Genomic DNA, 18,520 nt, shown 5'->3' with positions numbered 1-18,520 from the left:
GCAGCATCCATGAGGGCCTGATCCCACAACCTATACGTGGTATGGACTTTGGTGGACACAGCTCTGGTTTCACTGGTGTAATATGACTGAAAGGAAGTCACTGCTGATTCACTCTGGCCATAACTAGGTGAGGCTCAGGCCTCCTGTTTCTAAGATGTCTGAAGAACATCCAACTCTATGTTATGGGTATGCCTCCAGGTGTATAAATGTGTGTCCACATGGAAATGTATGAAATTTCTTTGCATGGCAATTACATCCTTAGTTCTGTAATTGGCACTGCTACAGTGGAGTCCAAAGAGAGATGTGGATTTACATCAGCAGGGGATCTGGCCAGGGATATTCTAACAGAGGCTTTTAAAAAATATCTATTTTATTTGAAGGAAGAAATAAATTTACCATGTCTCAAGAGCATAGAAAGAGGACAATTGCTCTTCTACAGATTTCAAACCAATATCACCTCCTGCTTCTGAGTAAAATGTCAATGCTTTTTTTCTAAAGCAGGATCTGTATCTCTGGTCTTTCTCTAGATGGGAGTTGGTTTTCCACCAAGATAATGTCCTAGCCTAGCAAGCTCCTTGTTTACTGCATATATCAAAAGTAATCCTCTGCCTCAGCCCCTTGAATTCAGGAGCATGTCACAACCTGTGCTGAGAAAGCTGCATAACCAACCACAAATGGGAAGAAGCAATAGTATACCCCTGGGGTGTCCTAATCTCCTCCCTCCCACGTGTGCACACATACAAACAAAATACAGGAAGAGGCCCAGGGGGAACTTCCACAAGGTGAGGATGAGCGTGGGGGAGAAGCAGTGGCATGGACCTGTTGTTTCCCACTGCTGGGCAATGATTGACATCCCCAGTGTTTGACTTCTCTTTTACTGCAAAAGAAAACAGAGGAGGCATTTACACCACTCAAGGTGAAGGCTGTTCTCACTTTACCATCCCTTACAGAGGATGTGATGGCAGAAGTGGCCCTCTGAGAGCATCTAAACGCAGCCTAGGGTAGCACTTGCTGGGTTGGGGTGTTCGTAGATCAGTCACAAGAAAGCAATCTGTGGAAGTGGAGTGGAAGGCTGTGGTAATGGCTCACTTGCATGTTTCCTTCACTGGCAGGAGCAGATCCTGCCTCCTCACAGAGCTGGGAAGGCCTTGTGTGCTGGGAGAGAGGCATGCAGCCTCGCAGGCTGTGTGCCAGAACATGCCAAGAAACACGGGGGGTTGGCCTGCTGCCCCACTGACACCTGAGGGACAGCTGAAGGACATCCTTTAACCAGCCCTATGGCCATGAAGTTAGTGTGAGAGGGCCTGGCATTTACTGTCAGAGGAAACAGGGAAGCACATGGGTTAGTCGACCAGGGCCTTTTCATGGGAGGTGGTGAAGTAAGCACAAGAAAAGGGGAAGGGGCTTGGTTTGCCTTGCTCCCGGACCTTGCCAAGCAGGTACCCTTCACTGAGTTGGGACAAAATGTCTTTTTCTATCTCACCTTTCATGCTCTAACCTCTGCCACTGCAATGATGTAAGATGGAGGCTGGAGCTGCTGAAAGAACAGAGATTTAGAGTGGTCCAATGTAGCAGGCACTGACATCACATCTAAGTCTGTGTTGAAGTAGGATCAGTTTTTGGGATAGCGCTGATAAATCCCATGTACTTCTTCCAGGAAGACCCTTAAAAAACCTCTGCTTCTGTGGTTGCTCACAGAGATGATGACATGATGCAAGACAATGGAAACAGTGGTCAGGATCTGGCCCCTGGCAGCAACACACCTGATCACCCTTTCGTTCAGAGAGAGAAGTGGTGGCAGGATCTCCTGCTTCTTCCAGCACTAGAGGTGGGCTCTGCTGCTCAGCAATGGGTCTGTGTGGGCTCAATATTCAAAAATGAAAGCCGAGGTCATCGACAAAATGGGGTAGAAACCACCAGTTACCTTAGTTCTTAATAATTAACTGGAAGTCCTTTCATGAACTTAGTACCTGAGTGTGGAATTTGGAATCTGACCTTTACTACATCTAGATAAACAGTGTGGCCAAGCCTGTGGCTCTCTCTGCAAGCTCCACTCTCAGCTCACTTGTTGGAGGATCTCACACTTCATGCTGCAGTCAGGAGCTCGGCAGAGTCCAGCATGATTCTTCTTACTGTGCTGTTCCTTTGCATCATTTCCACCTACTCAGCCTCTGTTAAAGGTAGGTCTGTACTAGGCTTGATTCAGCTTCTGCCTCAGCAGAGGCATAACCAGCATGTGTATGCAGATCTGTTTTGCCTCAAAAATTATCAGCTTTATTCAGACATGCTTGAGTAATACAAGATGCATTTAGTAGTTAGGTTTAAGTGCTTGTGGCATTCCTCTCAGCAGAGGTGATGGAGGAGATGATGTTTTCAAGTGCACAAGCCAGTGGTGTGACGAGATCAGGGATCTTGACCTTGCTTAATCAGGACATACTATGGGGGCACCGACTTCAAAGGGACTTTTCACACACTCAGAAGTTAAACACACGGAGTGCTCTGGTGGAGCAGAGCCAGGAAGTGCTCAGGGCTCTCCGGATTTCAGCTTCTGAGCAGTTGACTCAGCTATCCCTGAAGTCAGTAAGAAGCATCCTGTTCATTTCATGAGAACCTTGCTCTGTAGTAAGTATTGAAAATCTGGATGTCTGCAGAAACGCTGTGAGCAGAGCTTGACTCAGGTGTTCTGACAAAGTCAAGGGTATGAAATCTTGGAGACTGTCTGCTTCAGCAGTGCCAATGTATGAAGCAAGGAAAGGTGTCTCTAGTAGTGACTCTTCACGTACAACTTCACATTAAATTTAGAGGAACAGCAACCTTATAACATAAGCTGAGTTTTTAGTTTAATGAGGATGTCTTCATCATGATGAGAAGCAGAGGGGACATGTCATCCTGGGTTAAGCTGTTAAAAAGACTGTAGAGGTGCTCTCATGGGTGCCACCTCCTGCTTCTTGCGGGGAATCCAGGACACTGTGTTAGCACAGAGCAGCAACCTTCCTTCCTCCCTGCCTCTACACCCTCGTGACAGGATTATAAAGGAGAGAAATTTGCAGGCAGTGCCTTTACCTGTGAATTTATTTCATGCTGCTTTCAGTTTATGGTTAGATACCAGTGTGCCACATGGTAGTGTCTGATCTTTCCAGCTTTCCCTTAATATCAGTTAAGCAAAACTTCTTGATGTGAAGTAATATTTGCTTGTCACATCCTCAGGATACTAAGGAAGCATTTTGTCTTTAATTAGTCATCCTTTCAGCTCTGCCAGATTTCCTCTCTCTCTTGTGCAGAGAGATTGAGAGCTAAATTGCTGGCCCAAAGGCCACTTAGGGCCTCAGTGTGAGAGCTGAGATTAGGATTAGTGTTTTACCTTTTCATCAGGCCATGCTGCCTTTGGGAAATATTGAAATGTTATTCTGTTCAATTCAGGTAGGTCAGCAGACATAAACTTTCCTATTGGAATTCCACTTGAAAAACGTTTTCAAACAAGTGGATGGGGTTTGCTTTTTAAAGCTATCTGCTATCAGAGACAGTGGCAAATATGATTTATGAAGGTAGACCTAGCAAGTAGTTAGAGACACAGATGCTGTGCATGCCATATGTATTAATAAAAGGCACAGGACTTGACAGCTGTCTCTACTCATGCAGTGTAACCTTCTGTATTATACAGTATCATGATTTAATTATAGACTTGGCATGTTACCCTTAATGACAGACACTTAACATTGCTAGTCAAACTATGTGTTATGCACTCCACCTTGGAAGGAGCACTTCTGACCCCCAGAGAGCATGGCTGGGCTGATGGCAGTCTGTGTGTCCGTCTCTCCTCCATTCTCATGCGGTGGCACACTTGCCATCAGCTGAAATGTCGATGGCTGCACAGGCAGCAAAGATTCCAGTGCTGTGCTGAATACAAAGGAAGGAGCTTCTAAAAGGAGGCTTTCCTATTAATAAAAGTTTCTATCAGAAAGGTGTTGCAGTATTCCTTTTAAAATAGTGCTGGTGTTCTCTTCTTGGAAGTTGGCATGAAAATTTAGTTGTGCTGTTTTGAATACTGGTTCTGGTCAGTAGCCCTGTATCTGTGTCTCTCATCTGTCAAGATCCCCCTTGCCTCTCAGCCTGACCACACTATTCAGTTGTCTCTCTTGGCTTCCCCATTTTCACCGGAAAAGTGCTAATTCTTTGGGACTGCTTTCAATACTGCCTCATCCCTGCTGCTTCTCTTAGCATGATCCACTGTTGGCCTACCCTTTCCCAGACTGGCAACTAAAGCTCTCTTCTGCCCTGGCTCTTGCAGTATTTTCTATGTGTGAAATGGTGAAAGCTTTCAAAAATGCATGTTCTTGTAGCTCCCAGGAATACTTTGCAATCATTTGTTTCTTCCATGACACTTGCAAGAAGCTGCTGCATCATTTGCTTATCTGTTTCCTTTAGGATGGAACAGCTGTTTTGTATGTGGGGACAAGCAAATGCTAAAAGGGAGAAAAAAGACAGGAACTCTTACAAAAGGAGAATAAAATCATGTATGTGTTCAGTTGTGGGGAAAGGAAGAGGGTAGGTGAAAAGTGCTTTTAACTGAAAATAGTGAGAGCAAAAACACAACATGCACCTTAACTAATAAGACACTTGTCTCTGAACACCCAGATAATTTCTCTTGGATGTGCTATTCCCCTGCTTTTTTTTCTTTAGACAGGACTGTGTTTAGAATGCACTTAGTGGGTGGTATTCCTAAAATCTCAGCCAACACTAAGTCATTTGCACTGCAGTTTCTGCTGCAAATGAAGGAACCAGAAATTTTGAACCAGGAAAAAACTGGCTCCAAGGGACTGCAGGGAACTAGGGGCATCCCTGAAAGGCATAGCCACCTCTGAGCAGACACTGAGCACCCTCTGCTCTCAAGGGTAAGGTATCTTCAAAGCAGGGAACTGGGGAAGGAAATTGGCTAGAAAATTCACAGTAAAACTGCACTAAGGGTTGTATGCTTCTTGGTGACTGTTTTGAAACAGACACACAAGATATGCAAAACCAGACAAGCCCCTTTGTGCCAACATGAATCCTTCAGCCTCCCTGGGAAAAAAATCAATAGTTACAGCTTTGGCCTCTCACACGTGAACAGGCTGGGCCCACTGGGATCACCCGACTTGCTGCACCACATCTCCAGCTGGTATAAAGTATAAGTCCATTTAGTTCTGTAACTTTGCCAGTTTACACAACTTGCAGGCTAAACTTGGTGGAGTGTCCATTTTGCTCAGGGAAAAGTTCTTTTAAGCTGACCTTAATCCACTGCCATGGTATCTGAGTGAGCAGGGGAAGGATGTGAACAAAATCCTAGTGAAGCAGGGGTTTTGGACTTTTTAAGAACTGCGGAATGCATCCATCCAGCCGTGATGGAACTACCCTGTGCACCCACCTAATTGGGCTTTAAAATATTGAAGTGACTGATTTCCCTTTCTATCAATGCAGTGGTTTGAATTTTATTTAGGTGAGTCAGATAAAATGGAGGGATACAACATCAATCAGGGTAGCCTGATGAATCTCTGCAGAGGACTTTGAAGACACTGATTCCATTACAGCATGTTAAAGAATTTTTCTGAGATGTTGTGTTCTTGTTCTTTCCCCTGCCCTTTCCTGCACTTGTCATAAAACTGAGATGCATGTCCCTGAGGACAGCACTTTGTGTTTCTAACTCTGTTGTGAACTTGTTTCTGCTCTGTACCTTCTGAACTGCATGAAGAAATTCCCAGTGCATTCAGTGGTGCAGTATTTTGGTGTGTGAGGCTGGTGCTGTGCTGTTTACAGATAGCAATTAAGGTCACTCTATGTGTGTTTGCTTTGAGAATATTAAGAGCACTTAGTGTACAGACACCTTCCCTTCCCTTCCCTTCCCTTCCCTTCCCTTCCCTTCCCTTCCCTTCCCTTCCCTTTCATATTCCTTAAAATATATAAATTATCAGCAGAGACACAGCTATGGGGACAATTATTTAGTTGAAAGAACAAGATCTTAATTATTTAATCTAAAAAATACATTCTTAATGTTTTCATTACATTCATGTCACCCTTGGGCAAGACTCTCAATGGAAAGATTCCCAATAAACATGCGAGAGATGCAGAGAATTATTTCAGTTGGCTCCAACAAATCACATCAGTGCATTTCACATTGCTAAGCACACAAATTGCATGATTGACAGTGTTTTGAGTTGCAAATAATTTTGGATTAATTTGTATTGCTAACATAGCTGAAGAAAAGAATCTGGGAGTCTTAAAGTAAAGAGCTAGAACAAATGATTTTGTGACCATTCTTATGTTAAATATGTATGATCATTGTCAGCTTAATCACCAAAAACCCAGCTGCTTCAGTGGGACAGCCTCTGTAATCAAGAGTATCAGGATCAGTCACATGAATCTTCTGTTTGTAATTAAATTTTTAATTTTTCTGAAGGTGTTTCTTAGAGAAAATGGTGATTATGTGAGTCAGTTTTAAAATGCTGTTTGTTTTTGCCTTCCAAACAGGGCACACTACTGGGCCAAGCCTAAATAATGACAAGCTATATAAGTTTGCTTACTCAGCTGAAGTCTATGTTGATCGGGTGAAAGCATCACTGCAGAAAAGTGCAGGGTATCGGATTTCTTCTGGTGTGGATGTCAACCTCTTATGGAGAAATCCTGACAATGATGACGACCAGCTGATAAAAATTACGGTAATTATTGCCATCAGACAACTTAAAACATGCACAATCTTTTCTGCATTTATCTAGCTGCTAATCTAATCTCAGAGAACTCACTTTCAGAACACGAGCTAAGGCTTTTATTCTCTAGTCTCATCAACTAAACCCAGCTGCTTTGATGATCTGATTCCTATAGAATAAGATTTCACAAGGATCTATCTAACATCATAGGCCAGACCTTCAGAATATCTCCTGTATTTAGAAATTGCTTCATACAGCACCTACAGCTTCTAACAACTGGTGTGCACGCCCTTACCCGAGGGGCAATATGTTGTCTGAAGCCCTCAGTTCTAGCTACAAATCATGACATTTTCTAAATAGAAACTGGGTTTGGTACTTAGCTTTATGGTGAGATTTTCTGGCACTTATTTCCCCAGTGGAGACCACTGGCTTCTTTTGTAAACTGACATAGTGATCATGGAAGATTAATGATCAGAACCAGAAATGCAGAAATGAAGAACATTTATTATGTGAGTTAGTCTATCTAGCCTACTCCAGGCTAATTCTACGCTGCTGTCTACATTAATTTTTTCTGCTTTTACTTTGCTAGATGAAAGATGTTCAGGTTGAAAATGTAAATGAACGTCCAGCTGCTAAAAACATCTTCAAAGGAAAAAGCACAGAGAAGATCATCGGGAAAGAATATCTGGAGGCTTTACAGAGGCCCATAGTGATTGAGCTAGTCCGTGGAAAAGTAAGACCCTGACTTTTAAAATTCAGTCCCTAAAGAAACATGAAACAAATCTTTTGTAACAGGCTTGAAGAGTTTACCAGTTCACTATTCACTCAGTGTTTTGAATAAGCCATTGTGTCCTATCATTCTGTGTGAAATACAGTCGCTGAGAATAGACTGTAATTTACCTTCTAGCCCAAGCCTATTGTGTGCTGAGAACACCACACAGTGGGGAAGTATAGAGCAGATTGTCCACAAGGATGTAGGTACACACGTGGATTTATCCACAGTTGCTATGTGGGATTTGTGCTATTGACTTCAGTGAGGGCAGGATTTTGTCTGATCTGAAGGCAGAAAAGGAGATGCAATTTGTCATGAGGGATGTTCTTCTGAGTCTGTGAAGAACAGTGTTAACCACTTTAAACCCTTATCAGGTATTTTACCAGGACTGCTTTTCCCAGCTCTTTGGTTTGCTTATTTACTCTGTCTCACCTGCAGTTTCAGAGTTCTCAAGTTAATGAGCTTGATACTAAAAGAGCTACAGCCTTACATGTATTTTCTCCACTGGGAGACTGTCTCCAAAAATCAGAAGAGAAGGGTCAGAGAGCAGATGTGTCTCAACATGTGCCTGGGTTTTATATCCTGCCCTGAGAGAACACCAAAGCGCTGTCTCAGCACAGGAGCACCCACGTCCATTTGTAGGTCTGAGAGTCCCCATTTCTTCTGAGAAGGGAATTCAAGTACATCCATCCCACTCTCTTTTTCCCTGCAGAGCTGCTTGTGTCCCCTTGTACTCAGCCTACTCTTCTGGCCAGGGAGTGGTGAGGCTTGAGCCATGGCTGCTCCTGCCTCCTGCCCCTAGTCCTTCACCCTCTTGTTGCTTGTGGTATTAGGCCAAGAGCTCCATTTTCCCCTCTGTAGCCCAAGGAACTCTTGCTCAGCAGGTGGGCATGGGCAGAAGGGCTGTGAGAAAGGAGGAAGGTTGAAGGTCACACTCTCTTTTCCCTTCTGCAGAGCAGAGTGAGGTCTGTGACACTCTATCCCAGCAGGATCTTTACCTCCTGCTGTAAATAGGAACTGAGCACATACCCTGGCCACCAGCTCAGCCTTCTGAATTGCAGCTGCTATCAGACCTGCTCAGTAACTTTCAGACTTAGCCTTGTCATCAGTTTTACACAACATAAAAAGAAACAGGACAGCACTGGCTGTGAACTGTACACATCCCTACATGAGAACAGAGGTACCAGAAGAGCACAGAACAGAAGTCAGAATGTGTCTGCTCCTCATACATTGCACACTTTCTCATGCTAAGGCTAAGATGTAGTATGAAAAACTTGGGCTTTTTCTCAGGAAGTAGTCTATACACTCCTTTTATGATTTCTTCGTGGTGTGACACTTTCATCCCTGGCACAGTAATTTCACCTTTCAGGGTTGCCCCGAGATAACACACTGATTGTACTTACAGTTCCAGAAAATGGGGCACTTTTAAAGCACCTTGAATGCAAAGTGGAGGTGCAAAGTCTTGTTACCAGAGGAGAAGCTCAAGCACAACAGTTGGCCCATGAAGTGCAAAGGTTGTGATATGTTTGACACGTCATTCTATCTCTGATTTATCTATGATTCATCCTGAGTTTTGGAACCTTTGATTAAAGTGCAACAGATATTGTTCCCCTGTGGGGAGCAAAAACTTGAGGATTATGCAGAAAAATGAGTTGCCTGTGAAATTATGAAGAGTTTCCCATTTCCCATCTAAATTCTCTGTAATTCCAGGAGGAGAGATGCTCACTGCACTGAAACTGCACTTAGGTTCAGCTGAAGGCCAAAATATGTCTGTACTGTTATTGTCAGGCCCTGCAGCCTCTGCAGTTTACTTAAATAAGGGCAACAGATCAAAATTCAACTTCCCAATGAGAAAAAAGTAAAGGGAGTTTTTCTAGAGTGGATCCTCACTATTCCTTTCTCATTTAACCAGATTTGTTATACACGTTTGAATGCTTTTTATATACCATTTTTTTTTATTCTTACAGGTCAAAACATTCTACTCGTATCAAAATGAACCTGGTTTTACTCAGAACATTAAGAGAGGACTGGCTAGCCTTTTCCAGCTACAGTTGCACTCTGGCTCTTCCTCTGAGGTATGGTGCTTTATCAGACAAGATTATCATCACCTGAGGAACAGTCAGAGCCTGATCTGCTCTGAAAGGCAGATCTGTGGCTCCTACTGACTTGAGAAGGAGTGAACTGTGATAGAAATCAGCTCTTTGATCACATATGAGGTTAGGGACGTAAAGACAGTCTTCTGAATATTTGGTGACACAAGTCAAATTGCTGCAATTAGCATAAAGAAGTAGTGCAATCCATTTGATTTTAAATGCTTTTATAAATTTAGCACAATTTGGTTATAAACCACCTTAAACTAGGTCACTATAAAAGTGATTATACTGCTGTTTAAAGTTGGTTGATTCCTAAATTCAATTCAGTGGAGTCCCATTCTAAATCCAAGTACCCACACAAAGTTAGCACTGGTTTAGCTGCATCCATTAAAGTTGCCTTCCATTGTTAAATTTCTAAACCTGTCCCCTTGAACAAAGCTTGAATTTAACTCAAATTTGTGAGTATAGTGTGAGCTGCCTGGTATTTCCTAATAATTTCGTTTAAAGAACCATTGTTACTTTTCTTCATCTAATGAATAGTACCCCTGCCAATACAAAGCAGCTACTTAGAACTACTGTCATCCTCAAAACTGTTAAACCCAAGCAGTGTAGCATCTCAGTTACAGGATTCCAACAGCAGAGAAAATGCTTCATCTTTGGAAGGTGTTGTGGGGTCTCAAAGATAAATTAAAGAAATTGTCGTAATCTAACTCTCTTTTCCAAGGTGGACATTTCTGGGAAATGCAGCACTACTTACCACGTGCGGCAAGATCAAGTGACTAAAATAAAAGACCTAGACTCCTGTGAAATAGAAAGGAAAAGATTTACCAGCCACAACCGGGTATGATTTCTTTAATAAAATAAAATCTATTCTTCCTATTTAAAATAAATTCTTAGCAGCTACTACTCATTTCAGAAGTCCTTCTTGCATTAGAGAAAGCAAATTCTGTATGTAAATTTTGTAGTTTTACTACCCCAAATGTCATATGTAGTTCCCATGGAGAGAAGAGGGAATGGATTCTCCTGTGGTGTAAACCACTTTGGCTCAGCTGATACAGACACAGTCATAGTGATAACAGCAACCTTTTTCCCATGTGCTGTAAATGCCAGGCAAGATACTGACTCCTGAACGGAGCCTGGTCAGGCTTGCCTGGAGGGTCAAAGGTTTCCCTAATGCATAGGTGTAATAGAGGAGATGTGCCATAGAGATAACTGAAGCCCTACTACAGCCCTAATGGTCCTCCAGTGTTAGTAAATGTCTTTCTAAGTAGTCACTGCTGAGGGCAGGCTGGACACCTGCTGAAGGCACTGGGATTCCCCATGTCAGAAACTGACCTTTCTCAGCCCAGAGAAATACAAAGGCAGCACACACTCTCTTAATAAACTGCCTTAACATTATGACTGGGTTCCCAATTTTCACACGACAAAGGCATCATCATGTTTACAAAACAAGAAGCACAGCCAGATACCTTGTTTGATCTGAGTGTGAACATGACAATCTCATTTTTATAAATTAACAGCAGAGACACAACTATGGGGACAATTATTTAGTTGAAAGAACAAGATCTTAATTTAATTTAAAAAATACATTTCTCTGGAAATGCTTATTTAAAGCGTATCTTAAACTAAATGTAGTACTGGGTGTTTTCTCAGTTGCAGCCTGCTCCATAACTTCCTGCCCTGCTCCTATTGTCTTTTACCCTGGTACATACTGAATTTGAAGCATGTGGCGTAGAAGTGAGTGGCTTCTTTCTACAGAAGGAATTCTTGAAAACCTGGTTCATAGGCTTAGTTTGAGATGCCAGCCTATATGCACCTTCCTCAAATGGCTCTACTTCATTACAAGTCTTGCCCTCATTTGGAGCTGTGAGCTCTTTCCCTATTTTGTTGTTTGTTGAATAGCCCTCTTTCTGTTTTATTTTTAAATTGTTTTCAGATCTTGGATGTTGGTACAAAAGGCACATCTGCTACAGTTTATGTGCTGGAAGACAGTTTCATTAAATCCATTAAGGCAGAAGAAAATTTCGTTTTTGTTCTGAATTACCGACGAAAAACAGGTGCCAAAATAGTTTCAAAGTAAGTTGGGCAATTGGACTGTCACTGATGGTAGCAGGACTAGTGGTTCAGGTCAGGTTATACATGTAGTTCTTATATGATCTAGATCTAAGGCTATGAACTCTCCAGGTAAAGATTTAGGTCTCTTTTTTATCCACATACAGGTCTAACTGTGCCAAGTACCAGGTCCGACTTTGATTAAATTCTACCACACCACAAATAATAAATAATGGCATTCATAAGAAGTTAACTGAAAACAGTGGGAATTGGCCAAACCCTCTTATTGTACCCATTAGTGCTATAGGTGTTTTGTCTTCTCATTTCTCAAGAAATACTTCTGATGGGTTTCCATTTCTAGTATGTGAGAGTTTGGAAGTATAGAAAATAAGATCTACTGCATAGAAAGGAAACAACAGTGCAACCTAGGTCTGTGTTGGACTCCAGATGCCAAAGCGCTGAAAGTGTGGAGATATTCATACAAGATAAATGATTCAGGCATCTCAGTAATAGTAGATACTTAAAAGAAAAAGTACTTTCAAAAATCTCACTTTCCAGATCTTTTAAGAACAAATATATGAAACATTTCAGAATGTATGTGAATACCGAAGGCTGTTTATCAAGTGTTATAAACCTGTGCTATAGAAAGTCTCTCATACGGGTATTTTATTGCACATAATTATAGCAGCAACTCTGCTCGTATCGAATATTTCTTTTACCTTAAAAACCCCCCAGACTTGCCATGTTCTGAACATTTTACAATAAGGTTTCAATAAGCCTATATTCTATTTTTTTTTTTAATCTGTGGAAGGCTTTTTGTTTCCTCTTGGTGTGATTTCTGCATCTCTGTGCTGATAATTGAGCTCTAATGGTGTCCTCACTGTGTGGATGTACAGGCAGAGGCTGGAGCTGAAGTCAGTCCAAGCTGGGATGGGACTGATTGCTGCAAAGCAAGTCGCTGGTGTGATCAAGACCTTGGACCCCAATTATGTTGCCATGCCCCTGGAAGCAGAGCCAGTGAAATCTGAATGCAAAAAGTGCCCTTCAGTAAGTAACCACAGGTTCATTGGACATCAGGTTGCTTAGCTGAGCAGGACAAGGCTGAAAGCAAATTTTTTGTCCAAGCAAAACTAGGACAGGTCCAAAATATCTGGAGTAGGGAAGTGTTGCAATGGTGCTCACCCCATAAGAGTGTTGTAAGCATCTACCACCAAAAGTACCAACCTTTTTGCTCTCTTTTAAAGACTGCAGTATTTCTCCAGATCACTAGAAAATACAGCACCCTGTTGTTTTATCTCACCTTTGCCAATCTTGAACTGGCAGAAGCTTATTTCCTCTGGGTGGAAAATTAACTTTAAGATGGCTGGCTGGTGTTTGTAAACAATTCTGTCATGGAGGAGCTGAACTGTTCCTAGGAATTCAAGTTCATTAGCCATTCCACAACCAGGCTAAGCATTTGCTGGTAGTATATTTAACCTTCTTACTACCTGATCCCGAGGAAGTCTTTTGTTTAAAGGATTTTATAGGTATTTTACAAGTATAAAATGAGGCTTTAATATTCTTGGGAAGTCAAATAATGTTCTCATTTTTCCCTGGGAAAAAATTGCCTTGTCTTTTTTATATTTAAGACGTCTGAAGGCTAAGAGTATGCCACTGTAAATGCGTCATCTTTTGTTTTACTAATGATGTTCATCATAAACTAGATAAATTACTACAGTGAGCTGTTAGCAAACTGTATTAATGGTATTACTATTGAGGAATGAATGGGAACATTAATTTAAGGATCATTATTCTCTGGTGTTGATAAGCAAGATATAGCTTCTATTCAGCACACATAATTTTAGTCCTCCAGAGATACTCCTTATGACCACAAATATGTTCCTATATTGGAACTTGTGCTAGTTATTTGGAAGTAGCATTACACTGTAAAAATTTGTCTTGTCTAATGCCTGTTGAGCCACAGAGAAGACCAAAAGCACATATTTGGGGAATATTGAAATGATGCTGCATGTGTGCTGGAGCAGTTCTGAGCAGGGAATATTGAGGCATCCTAAACAGAGTAGGGACAGGTGGTTTCCCCTGACTCTGTCAGGGTTTGTGTTGACCAATTTGTCACTTGGGACTGTTTGTCATAACAGTTATAATTTCCAGACCAAGATAACAAACACGGTATAAAATTCTAGAGCACTGCCTGGGGACTGAGCTATGTCATTATAAACCTACTGGCACGAGGAGAATGAAGTTCTGCTTTCTCACTGTATTTTTCAGTAACTGCTATGAAAAGATAAGCTCTATAAACAGAACACTGTATCCAAAGCAGCAACATAGCATATGGTACTTATATATCATAGTATACATTAATGCCCTGCTGTCATGCTATGTCTTAGAGTTGCACATTCTCAAAGCCCTTTTTAAAATTGTAACAGGTCTTATCTCTATCTTTATGAATTTGGTAAAATAACCATTACTATCCTCATTTCCCAGACAGCAGCACTAGCTTCTCTGAGGTTATGGCAAATATTTGCACTTAAAATCAGGTCTAGATTTCTGTGTTTAGACAGCATAAAGCATGCTCTTTTCAGAAGAGCTCATGCATCTTACACTCTTTTATGCTCGTGGTTCCTATGGGAAAGGATTCTTGCCCCTCTGAATGTGAGGTGGGTTTGTTCTGTCTTGTACAGCCACCCTTTGTATGTTGGTAAACAACTGTCAGGCACTAACATTCAAAACCAACTCCTGCTTGGTTTAGAACCTCTTGGTTTGACTGGAGTTTTCCTAGAGCACCCACAAAACCTCTGCTCTGATCTCTGTCAGAGAAACACAGGCTGGGTCCATTCTGAGCTGCCATGTGAAAGTGTATGCATCTTGTGCCTCAATGTTTGGGTTATTAAATCCAAACTGCCTGACATTTACATCAGGAGAATGAGGGCCCTCATAAAAGTCAACTGTGAACAATATTTTTAATGCCATGGTCACTGCAGGGGATGGCAGCTGCTCCTTGTAGCTCTTGAACAGTTTGAGCACCCCCCAAAGAGGAAGGCTTGGTCTCCACTCTTTTGCTTGAGATGGCTCCAGTTTTCATCTCCCACCTTGCTTGTCTCTAGGGTATGGGCTAAACTGACTAAGAGCAGCTCACACAGTTGGGCTCTGCACAGGAAAAAATACAGGAGTAAAATAAGGTTAGAGGTTTTCTTGCTGGACTGTGGTGCAACTTCAACAAGGGGAATAAAAAGTGCCCCATATGTTTATCCAATTTCAGTTAATAATAGCAATACTGACCTTGGTGCTAAGCACTAATCACCAGTTGAAGTTAAAAGACCCATCTGTGCCTCAGAACATGAGCTCCTCCCAGCTGGTCATTAATCCTCAGGAAATATCCGATGTCTCAATCATTGTTGCCTAATTATTGTTTGTTACAGTCGATAGAAGTTGCACTCTGTACTGATGAATGATATTTCTAATTGCCAGCAGGTTCAAGTGCTATTGCCCAATACAAAATCCACAGAGGGGAAGCATTTTAGTAAAGGTCAAATGGGTGCTACTGTTATTTCCCACTCAGGAAAACTGCAGTAAAGACTGCTGCAAAGAACAGCTGTGTTTTCACCAAGGAATGTTCTTGATAATTTGAGATAACAGAGGCAAAGGCGAGGGAGAGAGGAAAGGTCAAAATACCTGCACCAGTTTCTTATGGGAGTGTATCTGGAAGGACAGATATGCATGCTTTGCTATCATGTTGGCCCGTTCCAGTAAAATATGTGGTGTGGAAATTAATACAGCAACCACCAATTACAATTTTTCTAATACCATCTTACCTTTCATTTTGTACAATACCTACAAATCCCTTTGTATGCAAGTTTATGAATAAAAAATGGAAATAACATCTTGGACATTTAATTCTGTTCTATACTAACCCAAAATTACCATCTTCTCAGAAAATGTGATTAATTGGTGAATTGGGAATTGTACATCTTCCCTTTAAAAAAAAAATCTATTTAGGAAAAAATGGAAACATTAGGCAAACACCATATTCACCAGAAAGCACAGTAAATTTGCAAGAGAAGAGAATTCACTTTATTCCAGTTACAGTATAAATAAATTTTATTGTTCCAAAAGAGATTGCATTTAAGGTCATGTACAACATCAGGAAAATACTAAAGAGTTGGAAGAGAGACAGCTATAGAAAGGTTTCAAAGATATTTGTGCTGAGATTATCATAAATTAACTAATACTGAGCTGAAGGATCATCAGTCTGTTAGATTTCAGCTAATTTGAGCAACAGCTGGCCCACATATCTGTATTTATTTAGTCTGATTTTGAGAACTGAAACCACAATCTAAGAGATTTGACGTAATATGAATTGTTTTGCAGCTTTCTGAGCACTGGCAGAGCATCAGAGAACATATGCATCCTGACAGACTTTCCAAACCTGAAGCAGCAAAAAGCTTTTTGTCCTTCATTCAGAACATCAGAAAAGCTACGAAAGAGGAGATACTGAAAATTATTAAAAGTGAAAATAAAGAATTTCTGTAAGTTACTATGAACAAGCTTTTAAAATGTTTAAGTTACTGAAAAATGCAGAAAGGCAAATTGCATACAAAGAGATTGAGTTCTACTGGTGATGTCCTAGCAATGCAAACCCAGTGTTCAGTACTGTCTACAGGTAAAGGATTTTTTTTAAGTTATGTTTGTTCTCGTAATATAATAAATTTTCACCACCCCTTTCAGTCACCAGGGTTGGATCTACAATGCAAGGCCAACATGCTTTGTAGTTTAGCCAGAGGTTCTCAAACCAAATACTTGTTCTGAAACACCCTGTAAGTTGTTCTTGACTTCCCATTTATTTCCTTCAATAGGAAATAGAACAAAGAAGGGGAAGATTGATGCCTGGGAATTGTCCTAGTATTAGAGTTTGGTTGTGAACAGCATGCACATCAAGACTTGAGAGTTGAAAAGCATTTCTGAGTCCTATGGTCAGGATCTTTCAAATAAATTGTAGCAGTTAGCAATGGAGATAAATGTGAGGGTCACTCTAGAAGCCTTTTCTCTATATGTCATTGTGCATGAAGTTGTAAAACACTTCTTTATATTTACAACCTTGTCCAGTAAACTTTAATACACTTGTGATAGTTGGGTTTTCTAATACTCTTTTTGGTCTCCTATTTGCATGAATTCAAATATTATCCATAGAAATGAGTTTGCGTGCCATTTTTAGGTGAGAGTTCAGGGACACTTTTTCCAACAAGACTAAAAGATTCTCTTACTTGCAATGAAGAGTTATATCAGTACATTAGCTTCTTTCTCTCAATATGCAGCCAAGTCTTTTCAGTATTGACTGGCTCTTTGCAATGATATGTTCATTTAATTTCCACTTCTTTGTAGCCCACAGGTTGTGGATGCTGTAACCTCAGCTCAGACACCAGAATCACTGGAGGCTATACTGGAGTTTCTTGACTTTAAGGATGCAAGCACGTTTATCCTGCAGGAGCGGTTCCTGTATGCATGTGGATTTGCTTCTCACCCCAGTGAAACACTCCTGAAATTATTAACTGTAAGTCTAAGGACGAAACAAATGCAACAGAGCTAGTACTCTTATGCCTTGTCCCAGTCAAAGGGGAAGAGGAGAAGAAACAACTGTTGCTGTTTCTAATTTTCATTTCTTTATGCCTTCCAGAGTTTCCTATAAGTGTGTCATTAACATAGAGCTTGCAAAGAGCAAACATTCCTAGGTCCAGAATGAAAGTCTATTTACTTTGTAAAATATTAGCAAAATCCAGTACTTGGAAAAGAAACATAATACTGAATGTTAGGAAAATAATTTGAGGATTGTTTGATTGTTGCCTTATGGAAGTTCTGTAGCCAGAACTGTAAATCCCTTTTTTTTTTTCCCCAAATGAATCTGCTTGAGTCACTGAATGTAACTCAAAGTGAAAACAGCACTGAGTTATTATATGTAATGTATATGTAATGATAGAGCTGTGCTGTGCTTAGTCTGAGCCCAGGCCATCGTGGTAATCACAGCCCTTGCATTGCATTAAAGTTCACAGAAAATGAGGGAGCCTATTGAACCCACAACAGAGTGTGGCTCGTCATGTTTAAACGGAGACACTAAACAGCTTTGCTTTTGCATGGCAGGAGAAGTTCAAGGGGGATGTCGCCAATGAAGATATCAGAGAAACTCTTGTCATTGTCATGGGAGCACTTATTAGAAAGCTGTGTGACAGAGAAGGCTGCAAGCTGCCAGTGAGTATCTGATGGTCACTGCTGCCCAAATTCTGGTCTGCAACATGTGACTGATCCCTGGTGATGTTACTGGAAGAGCATGGCAGACATGGGAAGCAGATTCTCCCACTTAAAATAAGCCCACGAACTCCTGTGTTTGATAGAAGATTGTACTGGTTTTTTTTATAAATCTACTTTTTAATCTACTTTGTCAGATTTCGGCCTTAATCTTCTCTCTTCCCATTTCTGTGGCTGAATCTGTCAGCAGGAGTACTTGTGCTGCCTTGTTCGCAAGCTTAGTATATCCTCAGAGAAACGCTGACAAACTCAGGATCTGTTTATTATTTGCAATCACCTTAGGTTATTTCACCTCTGTGAAGATATTTCATTGATTCAAGTACTCAACTGTGCCCCAAACATGCATAGAAGGAAGAAGACTTTTACTCTAAGCATGAACTGAGTAGATGCTGGTGTTAGAGGATGACAATGATCAGACAAGGCTGCTGGATCTGTGTTGTTCAGCACTGCACCACACCGCTGAAAAGATACAGAGCACCTGAACAAGGGCCCTTTTAATTTCTCTGTTTAATTGCCAAGCAGTTATGAGGCACTGAAGAACACTTCTATTGCCTTTTTTGTGGGGACTTGTTGGCCCCACAAGGAAGACCTGTGAAGTCCCTGAATCAGGGCAGGAGCAGCTGGCAAGT

At 41.2% G+C, this 18,520-nt stretch overlaps 1 protein-coding gene across 1 annotated transcript in view; it reads left to right on the top strand.

Annotated features, from left to right (window-relative positions):
- Positions 1 to 2,014: 2,014 nt before the first annotated feature.
- The window catches only part of MTTP (microsomal triglyceride transfer protein), a gene marked incomplete in the record, with an annotated part of 28,852 nt that continues 12,346 nt past the window's right edge, over positions 2,015 to 18,520 (top strand). Inside the window, 10 exon segments of the mRNA XM_088163899.1 lie at positions 2,015 to 2,180; positions 6,502 to 6,689; positions 7,267 to 7,410; positions 9,417 to 9,524; positions 10,267 to 10,383; positions 11,479 to 11,618; positions 12,491 to 12,641; positions 15,963 to 16,120; positions 16,974 to 17,142; positions 17,727 to 17,834. Of these exon segments, the coding sequence (XP_088020025.1) occupies positions 2,120 to 2,180; positions 6,502 to 6,689; positions 7,267 to 7,410; positions 9,417 to 9,524; positions 10,267 to 10,383; positions 11,479 to 11,618; positions 12,491 to 12,641; positions 15,963 to 16,120; positions 16,974 to 17,142; positions 17,727 to 17,834 (1,344 nt within the window).

Source organism: Sturnus vulgaris, chromosome 4 (assembly GCF_052056855.1).
Source record: "Sturnus vulgaris isolate bStuVul1 chromosome 4, bStuVul1.hap1, whole genome shotgun sequence".
Lineage (NCBI taxonomy): Eukaryota > Metazoa > Chordata > Aves > Passeriformes > Sturnidae > Sturnus > Sturnus vulgaris.
Note: the sequence above shows the minus strand (reverse complement) of the source record. Positions and strands in the feature narration are given on the sequence as shown.